Source organism: Pristiophorus japonicus, chromosome 30, assembly GCF_044704955.1.
Source record: "Pristiophorus japonicus isolate sPriJap1 chromosome 30, sPriJap1.hap1, whole genome shotgun sequence".
Taxonomy (NCBI): domain Eukaryota; kingdom Metazoa; phylum Chordata; class Chondrichthyes; family Pristiophoridae; genus Pristiophorus; species Pristiophorus japonicus.
In genome coordinates this window covers 4555251-4574341 of record NC_092006.1, presented here as the reverse complement: position 1 = coordinate 4574341, position 19091 = coordinate 4555251, and the positions used below count along the sequence as shown (strand labels likewise).

Genomic DNA, 19091 nt, shown 5'->3' with positions numbered 1-19091 from the left:
CTGATACAAAATATTTGTTCAGCTTTTCTGTCATCTCCGTGGCCCCCATTACTAGTTCCCCGGTCTCGTTCTCCAAGGGACCAACATTTACTTTAGCCACTCTTTTTATATACCTCTAGAAACTCTTGCAATCTGTGATGAAGACAGCAATGCAGCACCCCCCCACCCACCCAATTCCCTCCCTGCCCGCCCGTGCCCCCGTAGCCCTGTGGACTCAGGGATAACCCCCATATCCCGGTGGCTCTCTGTGTCAGTGGCAGGAACCAAGCACTGAGTTGGAATGAATGTCAGCAACTGCACCAATATTCTCCACACAGCTCCATACGGCACTGCAGTAATACATTGTCTCACAGCCCAGAATTCAATTTCCTTTCCTCCTGTAATCCAATTCCACTGTTTTTTTTTAAATTTAAAAGCCAGCAGCATGCTTTATTGATCTGTGAGAAAGACCAGGAAGAGGAAATATTGCCAAACGTTCACATAATAACCAGAGAGCACAGAGAAAGACAGACACGTGACTGTACGGATCACTAAACAGATACATCGCAGAGCACCCTCACAGCTATTTATAGACACATCAAGGTGAAGGACACAGCGATAGGACGTTCCGCTCCCAATCTCATCCAACACTCCCAGAGCAGATACAGCACGGGGTTAGATACAGAGTAAAGCTCCCTCTACACTGTCCCATCAAACACTCCCAGGGCAGGTGCAGCACGGGGTTAGATACAGAGTAAAGATCCCTCTACACTGTCCCATCAAACACTCCCAGGGCAGGTACAGCACGGGGTTAGATACAGAGTAAAGCTCCCTCTACACTGTCCCATCAAACACTCCCAGGGCAGGTACAGCACGGGGTTAGATACAGAGTAAAGCTCCCTCTACACTGTCCCATCAAACACTCCCAGGGCAGGTGCAGCACGGGGTTAGATACAGAGTAAAGCTCCCTCTACACTGTCCCATCAAACACTCCCAGGGCAGGTACAGCACGGGGTTAGATACAGAGTAAAGCTCCCTCTACACTGTCCCATAAAACACTCCCCGGGCAGGTATAGCACGGGGTTAGATACAGAGTAAACCTCCCTCTACACTGTCCCATCAAACACTCCCAGGGCAGGTGCAGCACGGGGTTAGATACAGAGTAAAGCTCCCTCTACACTGTCCCATCAAACACTCCCAGGGCAGGTGCAGCACGGGGTTAGATACAGAGTAAAGCTCCCTCTACACTGTCCCATCAAACACTCCCAGGGCTGGTCCAGCACGGGGTTAGATACAGAGTAAAGCTCCCTCTACACTGTCCCATAAAACACTCCCCGGGCAGGTATAGCACGGGGTTAGATACAGAGTAAAGCTCCCTCTACACTGTCCCATCAAACACTCCCAGGGCAGGTGCAGCATGGGGTTAGATACAGAGTAAAGCTCCCTCTACACTGTCCCATCAAACACCCCCAGGGCATGTACAGCACGGGTTAGATACAGAGTAAAGCTCCCTCTACACTGTCCCATCAAACACTCCCAGGGCAGGTGCAGCATGGGGTTAGATACAGAGTAAAGCTCCCTCTACACTGTCCCATCAAACACTCCCAGGGCAGGTACAGCACGGGGTTAGGTATTTGAGAATCGAGACCTCTCGAGACAGAATGAAGGACCTGGCCAACAAAGGAGGAAATGGAAGAGAGAATGTGGTATAAATTATGAATCGGGCTTTTAAATTTCTGCTTCTATGTGCTATGCTAATAGTGAAATGAATGAGTGGTTGGGTAAGTGCCCCACGTGGAACTGAGCCAGTGGGAGCCGGAATCCAGACCGGCCCTCTGTAATCGTGCAACGCACAGGGTGTGTTACTCTCTGTGACACAGCATCGCAGTTTCCATTGATCAAAAACTCTCTATTTCGTGTTCTGGCCCCTTCAGCAGAGAGAGTCGGTGTCCCCTGCTCACCACCAGGGGGTGCAGCACACAGTGTCTGTGGGTCACCCACATGGTCTGTGCACAGAGGTGGAGGGGGAGAGGGAGAGAGAGGGAGAGAGGGAGGGAGAGAGGGAGGGAGAGAGAGGGAGAGAGGGAGGGAGAGAGGGGGAGACAGAGAGAGAGAGGGAGAGGGACGGGGAGGGACAGGGAGGGAGAGGGGGGGAGAGGGAGGGAGAGGGAGGGAGAGGGAGGGAGAGGAGGGAGGGGGGAGGGGGGAGACAGAGGGAGGGAGAGAGGGGGAGGGGAGGAGAAAGGGGAAGGGGGGAGACAGAGAGAGGGGGAGGGGAGAGGGAGGGGGAGAGGGAGAGAGGGGGAGGGGGAGAGAAGGGAAGGGGAGGGGCAGGGAGAGAGAGGGGGGAGGGGGAGGGAGAGAGAGAGAGGGGGAGAGAGAGAGAGAGAGAGAGGGGTGAGGGGGAGGGAGAGGGAGGGAGGAGAGAGAGGGGAGAGGGTGGAGAGGGAGGGAGGGGAGAGGGAGGGAGGGGAGAGGGAGGGAGGGGAGAGGGTGGGAGAGGAGGGGAAGGGGGAGGGAGAGAGGGGAGAGGGAGGGAGGGGGAGGGAGGGAGGGAGGGAGAGATGAGAGGGGGAGTGTGGGGGGAGAGTGGGAAAGGGAGGAAAGGGGAGAGTGGGAAAGGGGGAGGGAGAGGGGAGGGGGAGGGGGAAGGGGAGAGGGGGAGAGAAGGGGAGGGGGAGAGGAGGGAGAGAGGGAGAGAGGGGAGGGCGAGAGAAGGGAAGGGGGGAAGGGGGGAGGGGGAGGGAGAGAGAGGGGGAGGGGAGGGAGAGAGAGAGAGGGGGGAGAGAGAGAGAGGGGTGAGGGGGAGGGAGAGGGAGGGAGGAGAGAGAGGGGAGAGGGTGGGAGGGGGAGAGGATGGGAGAGGGAGGGAGGGGAGAGGGTGGGAGAGGGAGGGAGGGGAGAGGGTGGAGAGGGAGGGAGGGGAGAGGGTGGAGAGGGAGGGAGGGGAGAGGAGGGGGAGGGGAGGGAGGGGGAGAGGGGAGAGGGAGGGAGGGGGAGGGGAGGGGGGGAGAGGGAGCGAGGGAGAGAGGAGAGGAGAGGGGAGGGAGAGGGGGAGTGTGGGGAGAGTGGGAAAGGGGAGGGAGAGGGGAGAGTGGAAAGGGGAGGGAGAGGGGGAGGGAGAGGGAGTGGGGGAGGGAGAGGGGAAGGGGGAAAGGGGAAAGGGGAAATGGAGAGGGGAGGGGAGCGAGGGAGAGATACACAGACAGAGAGTGAGTGAGAGAGGGATAGGGATAGGGAGAGACACACCGACAGTGGGACGGAGCGGGGAGACAGAGAGCGAGGCAGGGAGCAGGGAAGGAGTGTGGCGATGGATGCCGAGGTTACACTCACCGAGAAGCCGGCCCAGAAGGGGCAGGAGTGGGTGGCGGATCTTGGCGGAGTTGGTGATAGCCAGCGCGGCGAAGCTGACGGCCACGATCATGGAGCCCAGTGTGATCTGGGTCACCCCAGGGCCAGCAGCAGCTGTGTTCGTGCTCGCTGCTCACCCAGCCTCGACAGGCTCCGCGACACCCCCGGACTCAGCGATGGGATGGAGTCCGAAGGGGCGGGCATATCTCTCCGGGGGGAGCGGGAGCGGCTCACATCCAGGGGTTGGGGCCAACAACGTCCGGGGGCCGGCAGGGAGGCAGCTCCGGGAATTCTGCCGCCTCATTCCCACTGGCAGGAATCGCCCCGGGGAAACGCTGCCGGGAATCCCGGAATTGGGCAATGGCAGCCGGAGGTAGAGGGTGTGGGGGGGGTAGAGGGGTGTGGGGGGGGGGGGGGTAGGGGAGAGGGACGGGGGGAGGGAGGGAGAAGTAGGGAGGGAGGGAAGGAGGGAGGGAGAGGGAGGGAGGAAGGTGGAACAGGGAGGGAGAGAGGAAGAAGGGAAAGTGGAAGAGGACGGGAGGAAGAGGGGAAGATGAAAGAGGAGGGATGGAGGAAGAGGGGAAGGTGCAAGAGGAGAGATGGAGGAAGAGGGGAAGGTGCAAGAGGGAGGGAGGGAAGAAGGGAAGGTGGAAGAGGAGCGATGGAGGAAGAGGGAAGGTGGAAGAGGAGCGATGGAGGAAGAGGGGAAGGTGGAAGAAGAGCGATGGAGGTCAGGACACTTGGGGTGGGAGGTTTGGGAATTTAAGGGTCGCTACCTCACGCCGCTACAAACAGCCCCAAGGACAAACAGTCCCGGTACACCGCCGGGGACCCTGCCTCCGGGCCGGGCAGCGGAGCGGCTCCTGCACCAGCTCCTGGTCCTGGTGCTGCTGCTGACGTAACGCTGCTGCTGTCAATCCTGCTGTCTCCCCGCCCTGAGAGAGGGAGGGAGAGAGAAGGAGGGAGAGAGGGAGAGGGAAGGAGGGAGAGAGGGAAGGAGGGAGAGGGAGAGGGAGGGAAAGAGAGAGAGAGAGGGGGAGGAAAGAGAGAGAGAGGGAGGGAGGAGGAAGAGAGAGAGAGGGAGAGGGAAGGAGGGAGAGAGGGAAGGAGGGAGAGAGGGAAGGAGGGAGAGAGGGAAGGGAGAGAGGGAGGGGAGGGGAGGGAGAGAGAGGGAAAGAGAGGGAGGGAGGGAGAGGGAGAGAGAGGGAGGGAGAGGGATAGAGGGAGAGGGAGAGAGGGGGAGAGGGGGAGAGGGAGGGAGAGAGAGGGAGAGGGAAGGAGGGAGAGGGAGGGAAAGAGAGAGAGAGGGAGGGAGGGAGAGAGGGAGAGAGAGGAGGAGGGAAGGAGAGAGAGAGAGTGAGAGGGGAGGGAGAGAGAGGGGGAGGTGGAGGGAGAGAGAGGGGGAGGTGGAGAGTGTGAGGGAGCGAGGGAGAGGGAGGAAGGGAGAGAGAGGAAGGGAACGAGGGAGGAGGAGAGGGAGGGAGGGGGAGAGGGAGAGAGACGGAGCGAGAGGGAGAGAGAGACCGAGTAAGATACAGAGAGAGAGAGAGATACAGAGAGAAGGAAAGAGAGAGAGGGAGAGGGAGAGAGACAGAGAGAGGGATAGAGACAGAGATGGACAGAGAGGGGGAGTGATACAGAGAGAAAGAGAGGGAGAGAAAGAGCGAGACAGAGAGGGAGATGGAGAGAGTGAGAGAGAGATGGAGAGAGAGAGACAGAGAGAGAGAGAGAGAGAGACATACAGAGAGGAAGAGAGAGAGAGATTGAGGGTGAGAAAGAGAGAGACGAAAAGAGAGAGGGAGACAGAGATGGACAGAGAGGGAGAGGCAGAGAGAGAGAGAGAGTTAGAAAGAGAGAGACAGAGAGAGAGGCACAGATAGAGACAGTTAGTGAGAGAGAGAGAGGGAGCCACAGACAGACAGAGAGAGAGGGACAGAGAGAGACAGAGACAGAGAGCGACAGACAAAGAGACATACAGAGAGACAGAGAGAGACAGAGAGAGAGACAGAGAGAGAGAGACAGAGAGAGAGAGACAGAGAGAGAGAGAGAGACAGAGAGACAGAGAGAGAGAGAGAGAGACAGACAGAGAGACAGAGAGAGACAGAGAGAGAGAGACAGAGAGAGAGAGACAGAGAGACAGACAGAGACAGAGAGACAGAGAGAGAGACAGAGAGCGACAGACAGAGAAAGAGACAGACAGAGAGACAGACAGAGACAGAGAGAGACAGAGACAGAGAGAGAGACAGAGAGAGAGAGAGAGACAGAGAGAGACAGAGAGAGAGAGACAGAGACAGAGAGAGACACAGAGACAGAGGGACGATACAGTGTGCAGTATGTGAGCCTGTTGCCCAGGGTTGCTGTGGTTGGTGGAATGTGGTCCCGATGGGTTTACTGAGCCAGACTCCAGATCCTTCCTCAGTCACTGCTCCCAGTGAGGTACCAGTGGGACTCGGCGCTCCCCAGGGCAGGGGAAGAGCAGGGGGCAGGTCCCTGTACCTGGAGAGGCCCAGGCCGGGGTATGGGGCAGGGATGAGAAGCCATGGCCAATCAATAGGCCAAACTCTCATCATCCTGAGTGGGTCGCCTGGCACCCTATGCTCTCCCGAAAACATCGACTTGTGCTGGGGTACAGCCCCCCCTCCCCCCCATTCTCTGTGCGGATCCCAGAGCCAGCTGAAGTATTGTGTCCAATTCTGGCCTTGGCGATGGTGCAGGGGAGATTGACCAGGATGGTCCCAGGGATGAGGGACTTCAGTGACGGGGAGAGACTGGAGAAGCCGGGGTTGTTCTCCTTGGAGCAGAGAAGGTTAAGAGGAGATTTGATCGAGGTGTTCAAAATCACGAGGGGTTTTGAGGAGTAAATAAGGAGACACTGCTCCCAGGGGCAGGAGGGTGGGTAACCAGAGGGACACAGAGTGATGATAATCGCTGAATGAACCAGAGGGGGAGATGGGGAGAACGCTTTTACACAGCGAGTGGTTAGGATCTGGAATGCACTGCCTGAGAGGGTGCTGGAGGCAGACTCAATCGTGGCTTTCTCTCTCTGTCTCTCTCTTTGTGTCTCTCTCTGTCTCCCTCTCTCTGTGTCTCTCTCTTTGTGTCTCTCTCTGTCTCTCTCTCTCTGTGTCTCTCTGTGTCTCCCTCTCTGTGTGTGTCTCTCTGCCTGTCTGTCTGTGTGTCTCTCTCTCTCTGTCTCTCTCTCTCTGCCTGTCTCTCTGCATCTGTCTGTCTTCGTGTCTCTTTCTGTCTGTCGCTTTCTGTCTGTCTCCCTCTGTGTGTGTGTGTGTGTCTCTCTCCCTCTCCCTGGGCTACACTATTCTATGATTGTATAGGGACACAAGGCTATTCGGTTGTGGGGGGCAGCGGCCCAGGGCCCTGGGCTGTCACAGGGGGCTGGTCAGTTGGAACAGGAATCATGAGCTCCCAATATAACCCAAACTCTGTCACTCTCTTTAAGTACACGACCTCTCGGGCAGTGGGGAAAGAGCAGGATGTAGGATTAGTAAAGGGGCCGTTTTAATGGCAGCTCGGCCTCCCCAGTGGCCAGCACTCCATCGCCTGATCCATTAACAGAAGCACTTTCACTGCCTGCTCACCAACAGCCCATTAACAGCCGACCAGCTTCCGTCAGCTCGATTGATGTTGGCAGGGAAGGGGGATGTCAGCTCCACTTCCATAATCGTGGTGACTTATCATTCTCGCTCGAGTTCAACGTCTCCCTTCTTCCCCCACCCCCGTATGTAGACACCTTGGTAATGACTCCACGAGGTAGGGTATGGTACTCAAACTGTGTAGACTGTAGTCCTTTATTTGCAGCTCCAAGAGTGAGGCCACCAAGAGGTGATCTCCCTTTTTATACTGGGTTACCTGCAGTGTGCAGGTGACCCTTAGGTCTCCAGCAGCAGCACCCTCTGGTGTACAGGTAAGGTATGTACAGTGTAAAGGTACATGCAGTGTTACAGACATCATATAACAATACAAGCATGCATACATAACACCCCCCAACATAGAAAATAGGACCAGGAGTAGGCCATTCGGCCCCTCGAGTCTGCACCGCCATTCAATATGATCATGGCTGATCCTCTATCTCAACACCATATTCCCGCTCTCTCCCCTTACCCCTTGATGCCTTTTGTTTCTAGAAATCTATCTGTCTCCCTCTTAAATATATTCAGTGACTTAGCCTCCACAGCCTTCTGTGGTAGAGAATTCCACAGGTTCACCACCCTCAGAGTGAAAACATTTCTCATCTCGGTCCTAAATTTCCTACCCCGTATCCTGAGACTGTGTGACCCCTTGTTGTAGACTTCCCAGCCCCAGGGGAAACATCTTCCCCACATCCAGTCTGTCCAACCCCGTCAGAATTTTATACCTTTCAATGGGATCCCCTCTCATTCTTCTAAACTCCAGTGAATACAGGCCCAGTCGACCCAATCTCTCCTCATACGACAGTCCTGCCATCCCAGGAATCAGTCTGGTGAACCTTTGCTGCACTCCCTCTGTGGCAAGTATATCCTTCCTTAGGTAAGGAGACCCAAACTGCTCACAATACTCCAGGTGCGGTCTCACCAAGGCCCTGTATAACTGTAGCAAGATATCCTTGCTCCTGTACTCAAATCCTCTCGCAATGAAGGCCACCATACCATTTGCCTTCCTAACTGCTTGCTGCACCTGCATTGCTGGGGCCAATGATATTCCCCCTCACCAGGCACCCTGCTCGTCATTGCAACACGGACTGGGATGCTGCCCCCCATGGTTGAATGTCCCACCGACACTCGTTCAGCTTTCGCAATGAGGAAAGACGACTCAGGCCGGAAAAGTGTCCATGCAGAGGGGTGCGGGGAAAGGGAACATATTAACATGTCCTGAATGAGACATTAGAGGCACTGATATGACTGCACAAAAATGAGAAGGAGCGATCATGCGAGAGACACAGAAATAGTGAACAACTGGTATTTATACACCACCTTTAATGTAGTAAAACATCCCAAGGCGATTCACAGGAATATTTTCAAACAACATTTGACACCGAGCCACATGAGATATCAGGTCAGGTGACCAAAAGCTGGGTCAAAGAGGGAGGTTTTAAGGAGCGTCTTAAAGGAGGAGAGGCGGAGAGGTTCAGGGAGGGAGTTCCAGAGCTTGGGGCCCCAGGCAGCTGAAGGCACGGCCACCGATGGTGGAACGATGGAAATCGGGGGATGGGCAAGAGGCCAGAATTGGAGGAGTGCAGAGATCTCGAGGGGTTGTGGGGCTGGAGGAGATTAGAGAGATATACGGAGGGGTGTAGGGGCTGGAGGAGGTTACAGAGATAGGGAGGGGTGTAGGGGCTGGAGGGGGTTAGAGATAGGGAGTGGTGTAGCGGCTGGAGCAGGTTACAGAGATAGGGAGGGGTGTAGGGGCTGGAGCAGGTTACAGAGATAGGGAGGGCTGGAGGGGGTTACAGAGATAGGGAGGGGTGTAGGGGCTGGAGGAGGTTAGAGATAGGGAGGGGTGTAGGGGCTGGCGGAGGTTACAGAGATAGGGAGGGGTGAGGGCCTTGGAGGGATTTGAACAAGAGGATGAGAATTTTAACATCAGCGAGAGGGAGACGCGCAGTGAGAGAGAAATGGACAGAGACACAAACAGTAGGAGACCGATGGTCTGGTTGCAGTTAATTTAATTGTGTACAGTGCTGTTAAGTGTACAGTCTCCATGGAAACAGGAAAGGCAATGTGAAAAGTTATGATTCGTGCACGGTGGAAGGGGAAGGAATTACAAACATTGTGCTTCCCGACAGGACGGAGACTTCAGTGCGTATCGGACATTGCCCTGCTCCTGATACCTACGCTGGGCATCGTGAGCAACCATCCGGGGGGGGGGGGCAGATCGGTATTGGTGCGAAGCCCCACATGGTCAAATAGCTGGCCCGGCCCTCGCGGCCTGGACTCAGCGGGGGGATGGGCACGAGAGACTGGAGAAGCAGGGGCTGTTCTCCTCGGAGCAGAGAAGGTTGAGAGGAGATTTTAAATCGAGGTGTTCAAAATCACGAGGGGCTTTGAGGAGTAAATCAGGAGAGACTGTTCCCAGGGGCAGGAGGGTGGGTAACCAGAGGGACACAGATTGACGATAATCTCCGACGGAACTAGAGGGGGAGGATGTGTTTACGCAGCGAGTTGTTGTGATCGGGAACGCGCTGCCTGAAAGGGCGGTGGGAGCAGATTCAATCGTGACTTTCAGAAGACGAATTGGAATAATACTTGAAAAGGAAACATTTGGGGGGACGTGGAGAAAGAGCAGGGGGGGAGTGGGACTGATTGGATCCCTCGGTCACAGAGCCAGCACAGGCACGATGGGCCCAATGGGATCCTCCTGTGAAATTTGCTGTGAGATTTGGCCGAGTCGTGGCCTCCCCTGGGCTCGACTCCCAACTCTGGCACACTCCGGGTCGAGGGTTAAGGTGCATTGAGGGCACCGCACTCAAATGAACTCGTCGCTGGTCTGAACCGTTTCTTTTTGACATTTCAGCTCGGTTTTTCCTCCGATCCTGGAGTCCGTCACGGGGCCCAGCGCCCCCAAGCAGAGGAGCGCGCCTCGATCAAATCGGCAAGGGTCCACGGGAGGCAACGGCAGCGGTAAACGGGGCCTGGCGAACACCCCAGCCAGCAAACGCCCCCCCAGCAACAGAGAGTCAACGCGAACATTTCCACCATCCACAGAGTTCTCCCCGGTGTCCTGGGGGGGGGTCCAGCATTTCTCCCTCAAAATCAACACAACAAAAAAAAAAAACCAGGCGATCTGGGTCATTATCACATTACTGTTTGTGAGAGCTTGCTGTGCACAAATTGGATGTCACGTTTCCTACATTACAGTGGTTACACTTTGAAAAGTACTTCATTGGCTGTAAAGTGCTTTGAGACGTCCGGTGGTCGTGAAAGGCGCTATATAAATCCAAGTCTTTCTCTGTTCTTGTAGCCATATTTCAACCCCTGACCTTTAGCTCGAGCCTTTCATGTGGCACTTTATCGAAGGCCTTCTGCAAGTCCACGTACACACCCCATCCACTGCGCTACCCTCGGCTACTCTTTGTTACTTCTTCGAAGGACTCGGTGAAGTTGGTTCAACGCGAACGCCCACTGGAGAAATCCGTGCTACATACTGTATTTTCTGCCCCGAGACGGTCACTCCCCCGATAGCTTTAGCCACAATTGCAGCGTTGCTCGGACGTGAAGCTAACTGGCCGGTCGTTCCCGGGACTGCACCAGACGCCAGTGCGCAAATTACCCAATGGGTCAGGTGGGCGCCACGGAACACCAGGAATGCTCAGGCCCAGCAGAGCACGGGAGCGCCGTGGTCATGTGACTGGAGCAACAATCCAGGGAACGCGAGTTTGATTCCCACAACGGCCGTTTTGGGAATTTGAATTCAGTTTAAAAAAAAAAAAATCAATCTGGAAATGCAAAGCTGGGATCGGTAAACGGGAAGCTGACAGATCACCGGATAAATGCCCAACTGGTTCACATCATCAAATGAAACAACTTGCATTAATGTAGGACCTTTAATGTGCTGAAACATCACAAGGAGTTTCACAGGAGCATTAATCAGACAACATTTGACACAGAGCCACATAAGGAGATATTAGGACAGGTGACCAAAAGCTTGGTCAAAGTGTTAGGTTTTAAGGCGCAGGTTTAAGGGAGCGAGTTCCAGAGCTTGGGTCCCAGGCAGTTGAAGGTACAGCTGCCGATGGTGGAGCAATGGAAATCGGGGGATGTGCAAGAGGGAAGAATTGGAGGAGCGCAGAGATCTCGGGGGGTTTGTGGGGCTGGAGGAGGTTACAGAGATAGTGAGGGGTGTAGGGGCTGAAGGGGGTTACAGAGATAGTGAGGGATGTAGGGGCTGGAGGAGGTTACAGAGATAGGGAGGGGTGTAGGGGCTGGAGGAGGTTACAGAGATAGGGAGGGGTGTAGGGGCTGGAGGGGGTTACAGAGATAGGGAGGGGTGTAGGGGGTTACAGAGATAGGGAGGGGTGTAGGGGCTGGAGGAGGTTACAGAGATAGGGAGGGGTGTAGGAGCTGGAGGGGGTTACAGAAATAGGGAGGGGTGTAGGGGCTGGAGGGGGTTACAGAGATAGGGAGGGGTGTAGGGACTGGAGGAGGTTACAGAGATAGGGAGGGGTGTAGGGGCTGGAGGGGGTTACAGAAATAGGGAGGGGTGTAGGGGCTGGAGGGGGTTACAGAGATAGGGAGGGGTGTAGGGGCTGGAGGAGGTTACAGAGATAGGGAGGGGTGTAGGGGCTGGAGGAGGTTACAGAGATAGGGAGGGGTGTAGGGGCTGGAGGGGGTTACAGAGATAGGGAGGGGTGTAGGGGCTGGAGGAGGTTACAGAGATAGGGAGGGGTGTAGGGGCTGGAGGGGGTTACAGAGATAGGGAGGGGTGTAGGGGCTGGAGGGGGTTACAGGGGTAACTCTGTGATTTGGAGGCAGTAGTGCGAAGGCACGCAGATGAGGGACAGGAGGCCAAACACTGTCCGTCTCCGTCTCCGTCTCCATCCCCTCCCCCCTCCCCCTCCCCCCCGACAACCGCCGAGACCACGCCTCCAGCCGTGTCCCGTGGCTTGATTCACCAACGGCCTCTCCCAATAAATAAGACGGTGACGATTGCGTCTCGCCCCGGGATCAATGTTAAAATAAAGGGGGACCCCGAGAGTGCGTTGGAACCGTGAGCGGGGGTGTGGGGGGCAGGGGGGGAGAGAGCAGCGGGCATGCGGGGGATTGGCTGCTCCCCGTATATTAACAGGCGACCGAGATCCGCAACAAAAAAAAATATATAACTTTCTAAAAAAGGAACCATGATGCGATGGTCAATCGTTTGGCACGACCTTTAACCCCGGCGGAATTCACGCCCTCCGATTGGCCAAGCGGTGCGACCGCTGCGATTGGCTGACCCGAGGAGCCGGCGCCAAAGGTTGAACTTTCGACGGGGAGGTCGAGCGGCGGAGGTCACAATCTACCCTCCCACCCCCCCCCCCCCTCCCCCACCCAGCCCCCGATCCTCCGTCAGTTCCGCTGGAAGGCGTTTTGGGCAGCGGCTCCAGCTGCGTTGGAGGCGGCGTTCCGCACGACCTGATTGGACATCACGCCAGCCGCCAGCTCCTCCTGGGCCTTCTGGAAGCTGGCGCCAGTCCGTCGGTACAGGTAGTGGACCTGCGGCAAAGGAAGGAGACGTGTTAAGAGTCGAGCACGTATTCCCGCCGCAAGTGGCAGCAATAGAAAAGCAGAGCATTATTTCAATATAGAAACATAGAAAATAGGGGCAGGAGCAGGCCATTCGGCCCTTCGAGCCTGCACCACCATTCAATATGATCATGGCTGATCATTCACCTCAGTACCCCATTCCTGCTTTCTCTCCATACCCCTTGATCCCTTTAGCCGTAAGGGCCGCATCTAACTCCCTTTTGAATATATCCAACGAACTGGCCTCAACAACTCTCTGTGGTAGAGAATTCCACAGGTTCACCACTCTCCGAGTGAAGAAGTTTTTCCTCATCTCGGTCCTAAATGGCTTACCTCTTATCCTTAGACTGTGACTCCTGGTTCTGGACTTCCCAAACATCGGGAACATTCTTCCTGCATCTAACCTGTCCAGTCCCGTCAGAATTTTATATGTTTCAATGAGATCCCCTCTCATTCTTCTAAATTCCAGTGAATATAAGCCGAGTCGATCCAGTCTCTCCTCATATGTCAGTCCTGCCATCCCGGGAATCAGTCTGGTGAACCTTCGCTGCACTCCCTCAATAGCAAGAATGTCCTTCCTCAGATTAGGAGACCAAAACTGCACACAATATTCCAGATGTGGCCTCACCAAGGCCCTGTACAACTGCAGTAAGACTTCCCTGCTCCTATACTCAAATCCTCTCGCTATGAAGGCCAACATACCATTTGCTTTCACCGCCTGCTGTACCTGCATGCCAACTTTCAATGACTGATGTACCATGACACCCAGGTCTCGTTGCACCTCCCCTTTTCCTAATCTGCCGCCATTCAGATAATATTCTGCTTTCGTGTTTTTTCCCCCAAAGTGGATAACCTCACATTTATCCACATTATACTGCATCTGCCATGCATTTGCCCACTCACATTACCTGTCCAAGTCACCCTGCAGCCTCTTAGCGTCCTCCTCACAGCTCACACCGCCACCCAGCTTAGTGTCATCTGCAAACTTGGAGATACTACACTCAATTCCTTCATCTAAATCATTAATGTATATTGTAAATAGCTGAGAGAGATTGGGAAATGTTGATGTTCAGAGGGACCTGGGTGTCCTTGTGCACCAATCACTGAAAGTTAACCTGCAGGTACAGCAACGACGTGTATTTATATACCGCCTTTAACGCAGTGAAATATCCCAAGGTGCTTCACAGGAGCGTTACAAGACAAAATAAATAAATTTGACACTGAGCCACACAAGTAGAAATTACGGCACGTGACCAAAAGCTTGGTCAAAGAGGTATGTTTTAAGTAGCGTCTTACACACCCTCAAAGCCTCCCTGATAAAGTGCAACATTCCCACCGACACCTGGGAGTCCCTGGCCAAAGACCAGTCCGCCCTAAGTGGAGGTAGTGTATCCGGGAGGGCACTGAGCACCTCGAGTCTCGGCGCCGAGAGCGTGCAGAAACCAAGCGCAGGCAGCGGAAGGAGCGTGCGGCAAACCAGTCCCACCCTCCCCTTCCCTCAACCACTGTCTGTCCCACCTGTGACAGGGACTGTGGTTCTCGTATTGGGCTGTTCAGCCACCTAAGGACTCACTTTAAGAGTGGAAGCAAGTCTTCCTCGATTCCGAGGGATTGTCTATGATGATGGAAGGAGGATAGAGAGGCGGAGAGGTTTCGGGAGGGCGTTCCAGAGCTTTGGGGCCCAGGCAGCTGAAGGCACGGCCACCGATGGTGGAGCGATTATAATCAGGGATGCTCAAGAGGGCAGAATTTGAGGAGCGCAGACATCTCGGGGTGTTGTGGGGCTGGAGAGGATTACAGAGATAGGGAGGGGGCGAGGGCCATGGAGGAATTTGTAAACAAGGATGAGAATTTTGAAATTGAGGCGTTGCTTAATGGGGAGCCAATGTAGGTCGGCGAGCACAGGGGGTGATGTGAGAGTGGGACTCGGTGCGAGTTAGGACATGGGGCAGCGAGCACAGGGGGCGATGGGTGAGCGGGACTCGGTGCGAGTTAGGACACGGGGCAGCGAGCACAAGGGGCGATGGGTGAGCGAGACTCGGTGCGAGTTAGGACACGGGGGCAGCCGAATTTTGGATCACCTCAAGCTTACATCGGGTAGAATGTGGGAGGCCGGCCAGGAATGGGTTGGAATAGTCAAGTCTGGAGGTAACAAAGGCACGGATGAGGGTTTCAGCAGCGGATGAGCTGAGGAAGGGGCGGAGACGGGCGATGTTACGGAGGTAGAAATAGGCAGTCTTAATTATGCTGCGGATATGTGGCCGAGAGCTCATTTCAGGGTCAAATATGACACCAAGGTTGCGAACAGTCTGGTTCAGCCTCAGACAGATGCTAGGGAGAGGGATAGAGTTAAAGAACACATGGATGAACTTCAGCAATTGTACATCCCTGTCTGGAGTAAAAATAAAACGGGGAAGGTGGCTCAACCATGGCTAACAAGGGAAATTAAGGAAGAGGCATATAAATTGGCCAGAAAAAACAACAAACCTGAGGACTGGGAGAAATTTAGAATTCAACAAAGGAGGACTAAGGGTTTAATTAAGATGGGGAAAATAAGAGTACGAAAGGAAGCTTGCAGGGAACATAAAAACTGACTGCAACAAATTCTATAAATGTGAAGAGAAAAAGATTAGTGAAGACAAACGTAGGTCCCTTGCAGTCAGATTCAGGTGAATTTATAATGGGGAACAAAGAAATGGCAGACCAATTGAACAAATACTTCGGTTCTGTCTTCACGAAGGAAGACACAAATAACCTTCCAGAGGTACTAGGGGACCGAGAGTCTAGTGAGAAGGAGGAACTGAAGGATATCCTTATTAGGCAGGAAATTGTGTTAGGGAAATTGATGGGATTGAAGGCCGATAAGTCCCCGGGGCCTGATAGTCTGCATCCCAGAGTACTTAAGGAAGTGGCCCTAGAAATAGTGGATGCATTGGTGATCATTTTCCAACAGTCTATCGACTCTGGATCAGTTCCTATGGACTGGAGGGTAGCTAATGTAACACCACTTTTTAAAAAAGGAGAGAGAAAACAGGTACTTATAGACCGGTTAGCCTGACATCAATAGTGGGGAAAATGTTGGAATCAATCATTAAAGGATGAAATAGCAGCGCATTTGGAAAGCAGTGACAGGATCGGTCCAAGTCAGCATGGATTTATGAAAGGGAAATCATGCTTGAGGAATCTTCTGGAATTTTGAGGATGTAACTGGTAGAGTGGACAAGGGAGAACCAGTGGATGTGATGTATTTGGACTTTCAAAGGCTTTTGACAAGGTCCCGCACAAGAGATTGGTGTGCAAAATCAAAGCACATGGTATTGGGGGTAATGTACTGACATGGATAGAGAACTGGTTGGCAGACAGGAAGCAGAGAGTCGGGATAAACGGGTCCTTTTCAGAATGGCAGGCAGTGACTAGTGGAGTGTCGCAGGGACACCAGCTATTTACAATATACATTAATGATTTAGATGAAGGAATTGAGTGTAATATCTCCAGATGACACTAAGCTGGGTGGCGGTGTGAGCTGTGAGGAGGACGCTAAGAGGCTGCAGGGTGACTTGGACAGGTTAGGTGAGTGGGCAAATATGCATGGCAGATGCAGTATAATGTTGATAATAATGAGGTTATCCATTTTGGGGGCAAAAACACAAAGGCAGATTATCTGAATGGCGGCAGATTAGGAAAAGGGGAGGTGCAACAAGACCTGGGTGTCATGGTTCATCAGTCATTGAAAGTTGGCATGCAGATACAGCAGGCGGTGAAGAAGGCAAATGATATGTTGGCCTTCATAGCTAGGGGATTTGAGTATAGGAGCAGGGAGGTCTTACTGCAGGTGTACAGGGCCTTGGTGAGGCCTCACCTGCAATATTGTGTTCAGTTTTGGTCTCCCAATCTGAGGAAGGACATTCTTGCTATTGAGGGAGTGCAGCGAAGGTTCACCAGACTGATTCCAGGGATGGCTGGATTAACATATGAGGAGAGACTGGATCAACTGGGCCTTTATTCACTGGAGTTTAGAAGGATGAGAGGGGATCTCATAGAAACATATAAAATTCTGACGGGACTGGACAGGTTAGATGCGGGAAAGAATGTTCCCAATGTTGGGGAAGTCTAGGGGACATAGTATTAGGATAAGGTATAGGCCATTTAGGACTGAGATGAGGAGAAACTTCTTCACTCAGAGGGTGCTGAATCTTTGGAATTCCCTGCCACAGAGAGTTGTTGAGGCTCAGTTATTTGGATACATTCACGAGGGAGTTGGATGTGGCCCTTACGGCTAAAGGGATCAAGGGGTATGGAGAGAAAGCAGGAAAGGGGTATTGAGGGAATGATCAGCCATGATCTTATTGAATGGTGGTGCAGGCTCGAAGGGCCGAATGGCCTCCTCCTGCACCTATTTTCTATGTTTCTATGTTATGCAGGTACAGCAAGCAATTAAGAAAGCAAACAGTATGCTGGCCTTTAGTACAGGAGGATTTGAGTACAAGAGTAAAGATGTCTTACTGCAATTATATCGGGCCCTGGTGAGACCACACCTGGAGTATTGTGGTCTCCTTACCCAAGGAAGGATATACTTGCCACAGAGGGAGTACAACAATGGTTCACCAGACTGATTCCTGGGATGGGGGGATTGTCCTATGAGGAGAGATTGAGCAGACTGGGCTGATATTCTCTGGAGTTTAGAAGAATGAGAGGTGATCTCATTGAAACATATAAAAATTATTACAGGGATTGACAGGGTAAATGCAGGGAGGTTGTTTTCCCCGGGCTGGGGAGTCTAGAACCAGGGGTCACACAGTCTCAGGATAAGGGCTCGGCCATTTAGGACTGAGATGAGGAGGAATTTCTTCACTCAGGGGGTGGTGAATCTTTGGAATTCTCTGCCCCAGAGGGCTGTGGAGGCTCAGTCGTTGAGTATATTCAAGGCTGAGATCGAGAGATTTTTGGACTCTCGGGGAATCGAGGGATCGGGCGGGAAAGTGGAGTTGAGGTCGAAGATCAGCCGTGATCTTATTGAATGGCGGAGCAGGGGTATTTCTATCTACAGGCAACTCTCGATTATCCGTACCCGGATCCAACGGGAAACCGTTGTAATGGGATTTTAAATTCTGTTGCTGACGTGAAAAGGCAGCTCCAAATAATTTGGAAAAATTGCCTTCCAAACACTGTGCTCATTTGCATTTGCTCATTTCTCTCCCTCGGACATTCTCTCTCTCTCTCACGCTCTCCCGCTCTCGCCCACCCACCCCCCCCCCCCCCCCCCCCGCCACGCCCCTCCCACTCCCCCTCCCCCCTCCGCCCTTGTTTTGCTGCTGCAGCCCGCTGTCTCTCGCGGCGCCGCTGACGTTGGGAACGGGGGCAGGGCTGGCACCGGGTTCCAGCCACAGCACCTGGACATGCGCGCTGGTAATGTCCATCTTTTGCCACTGTTTGGGGCTGATTGTACTGATTCGTTAAAGTTTGAACTTCAAAATGCAAACTCGCCCGAACGGAGAAATCGTTTCCCCGGAATAGCCCAATCCCCGAGGGACCCGGATAATCGAGAGTTGTCTGTATTATGTTCAGGAAGGGTATATCGGCCTTCGGAGTGGATGTGGGCTGGATTCACCAGAATGATACTGGGGCCGAAAAGGGTTACATTAAAAGGACAGGTTGCACACAGTGGGCTTATATCCCCTCGTGTTTAGATTATGGTGTGATGTGATCCAGGCGATTAGGATCATTAAAGGATTTGATAGCGTACTGTTTCCTCGTGGGGTGGGGTGGGGTGGGGTGGGGGGGGGGGGGGGGGGGGGGGAGGCACAGAACAAGGGGGTGTCACCTTAAAATTCGAGCCAGACCGTTCAGGGGTGATGTCAGGAAACACTTCTTCACACAAAGGGCCCGTGGGAATCTGGAACTCTCACCCAGAAAACAGTCGAGGCCAGAGGCCAACTGAAAATATCAAAACTGAGATTTTTGTTGGGAGGGTATTAAGGGTTACGAACCAAGGCGGGTAGACGAGTTAAGGAGGGATCAGCCCTGATCACATTGAGGGAACAGGCTCGAGGGGCTGAGTGGGCCCTCTCTGTTCCTGTGTAACAGGCTCGAGGGCTGATTGGGCCTCCTCCTGTTCCTGTGTAACAGCTCGAGGGGCTGAATGGGCCTCCTCCTGTTCCTGTGTAACAGGCCCGAGGGCATGACATGGGCCTCCTTTCCTGTGTACAGGCTCGAGGGGCTGAATGGGCCTCCCTCCTGTTCCTGTGTAACAGGCTGAGGGCTGAATGGCCTCCTTCTGTTCCTGTGCAACAGCTCGAGGGCTGAATGGGCCTCCTCCTGTTCCTGTGTAACAGGCTCAAGGGGCTGAGTGGGCTCCTTCCTGTTCCTGTGTAACAGGCTCGAGGGGCTGAATGGGCCCTCCTGTTCTGTGTAACAGTACCACAAACAAGGAACCACCCCGACTCACTGGCTCCGCCGACAGGCGGTGAGTGGCACTGCCCCGTGACTGTTGACCCATGGAGAGGGAGGAGGAGAGGGAGGAGGGAGCGCTCCTCAACTCACCGCTTC

General features: G+C 54.0%; 1 protein-coding gene across 1 annotated transcript in view; it reads right to left on the bottom strand.

The window, feature by feature from the left end:
- Positions 1-10848: 10848 nt before the first annotated feature.
- The window catches only part of LOC139240090 (secretory carrier-associated membrane protein 3-like), a 35512-nt gene continuing 27269 nt past the window's right edge, over positions 10849-19091 (bottom strand). Inside the window, exons 8-9 of the mRNA XM_070868466.1 lie at positions 17891-17990; positions 10849-12515 (exon numbers count right to left, since the gene is read on the bottom strand). Of these exons, the coding sequence (XP_070724567.1) occupies positions 12369-12515; positions 17891-17990 (247 nt within the window). The 3' untranslated portion in view covers positions 10849-12368. The remainder of the gene's footprint in view (positions 12516-17890; positions 17991-19091) is intronic.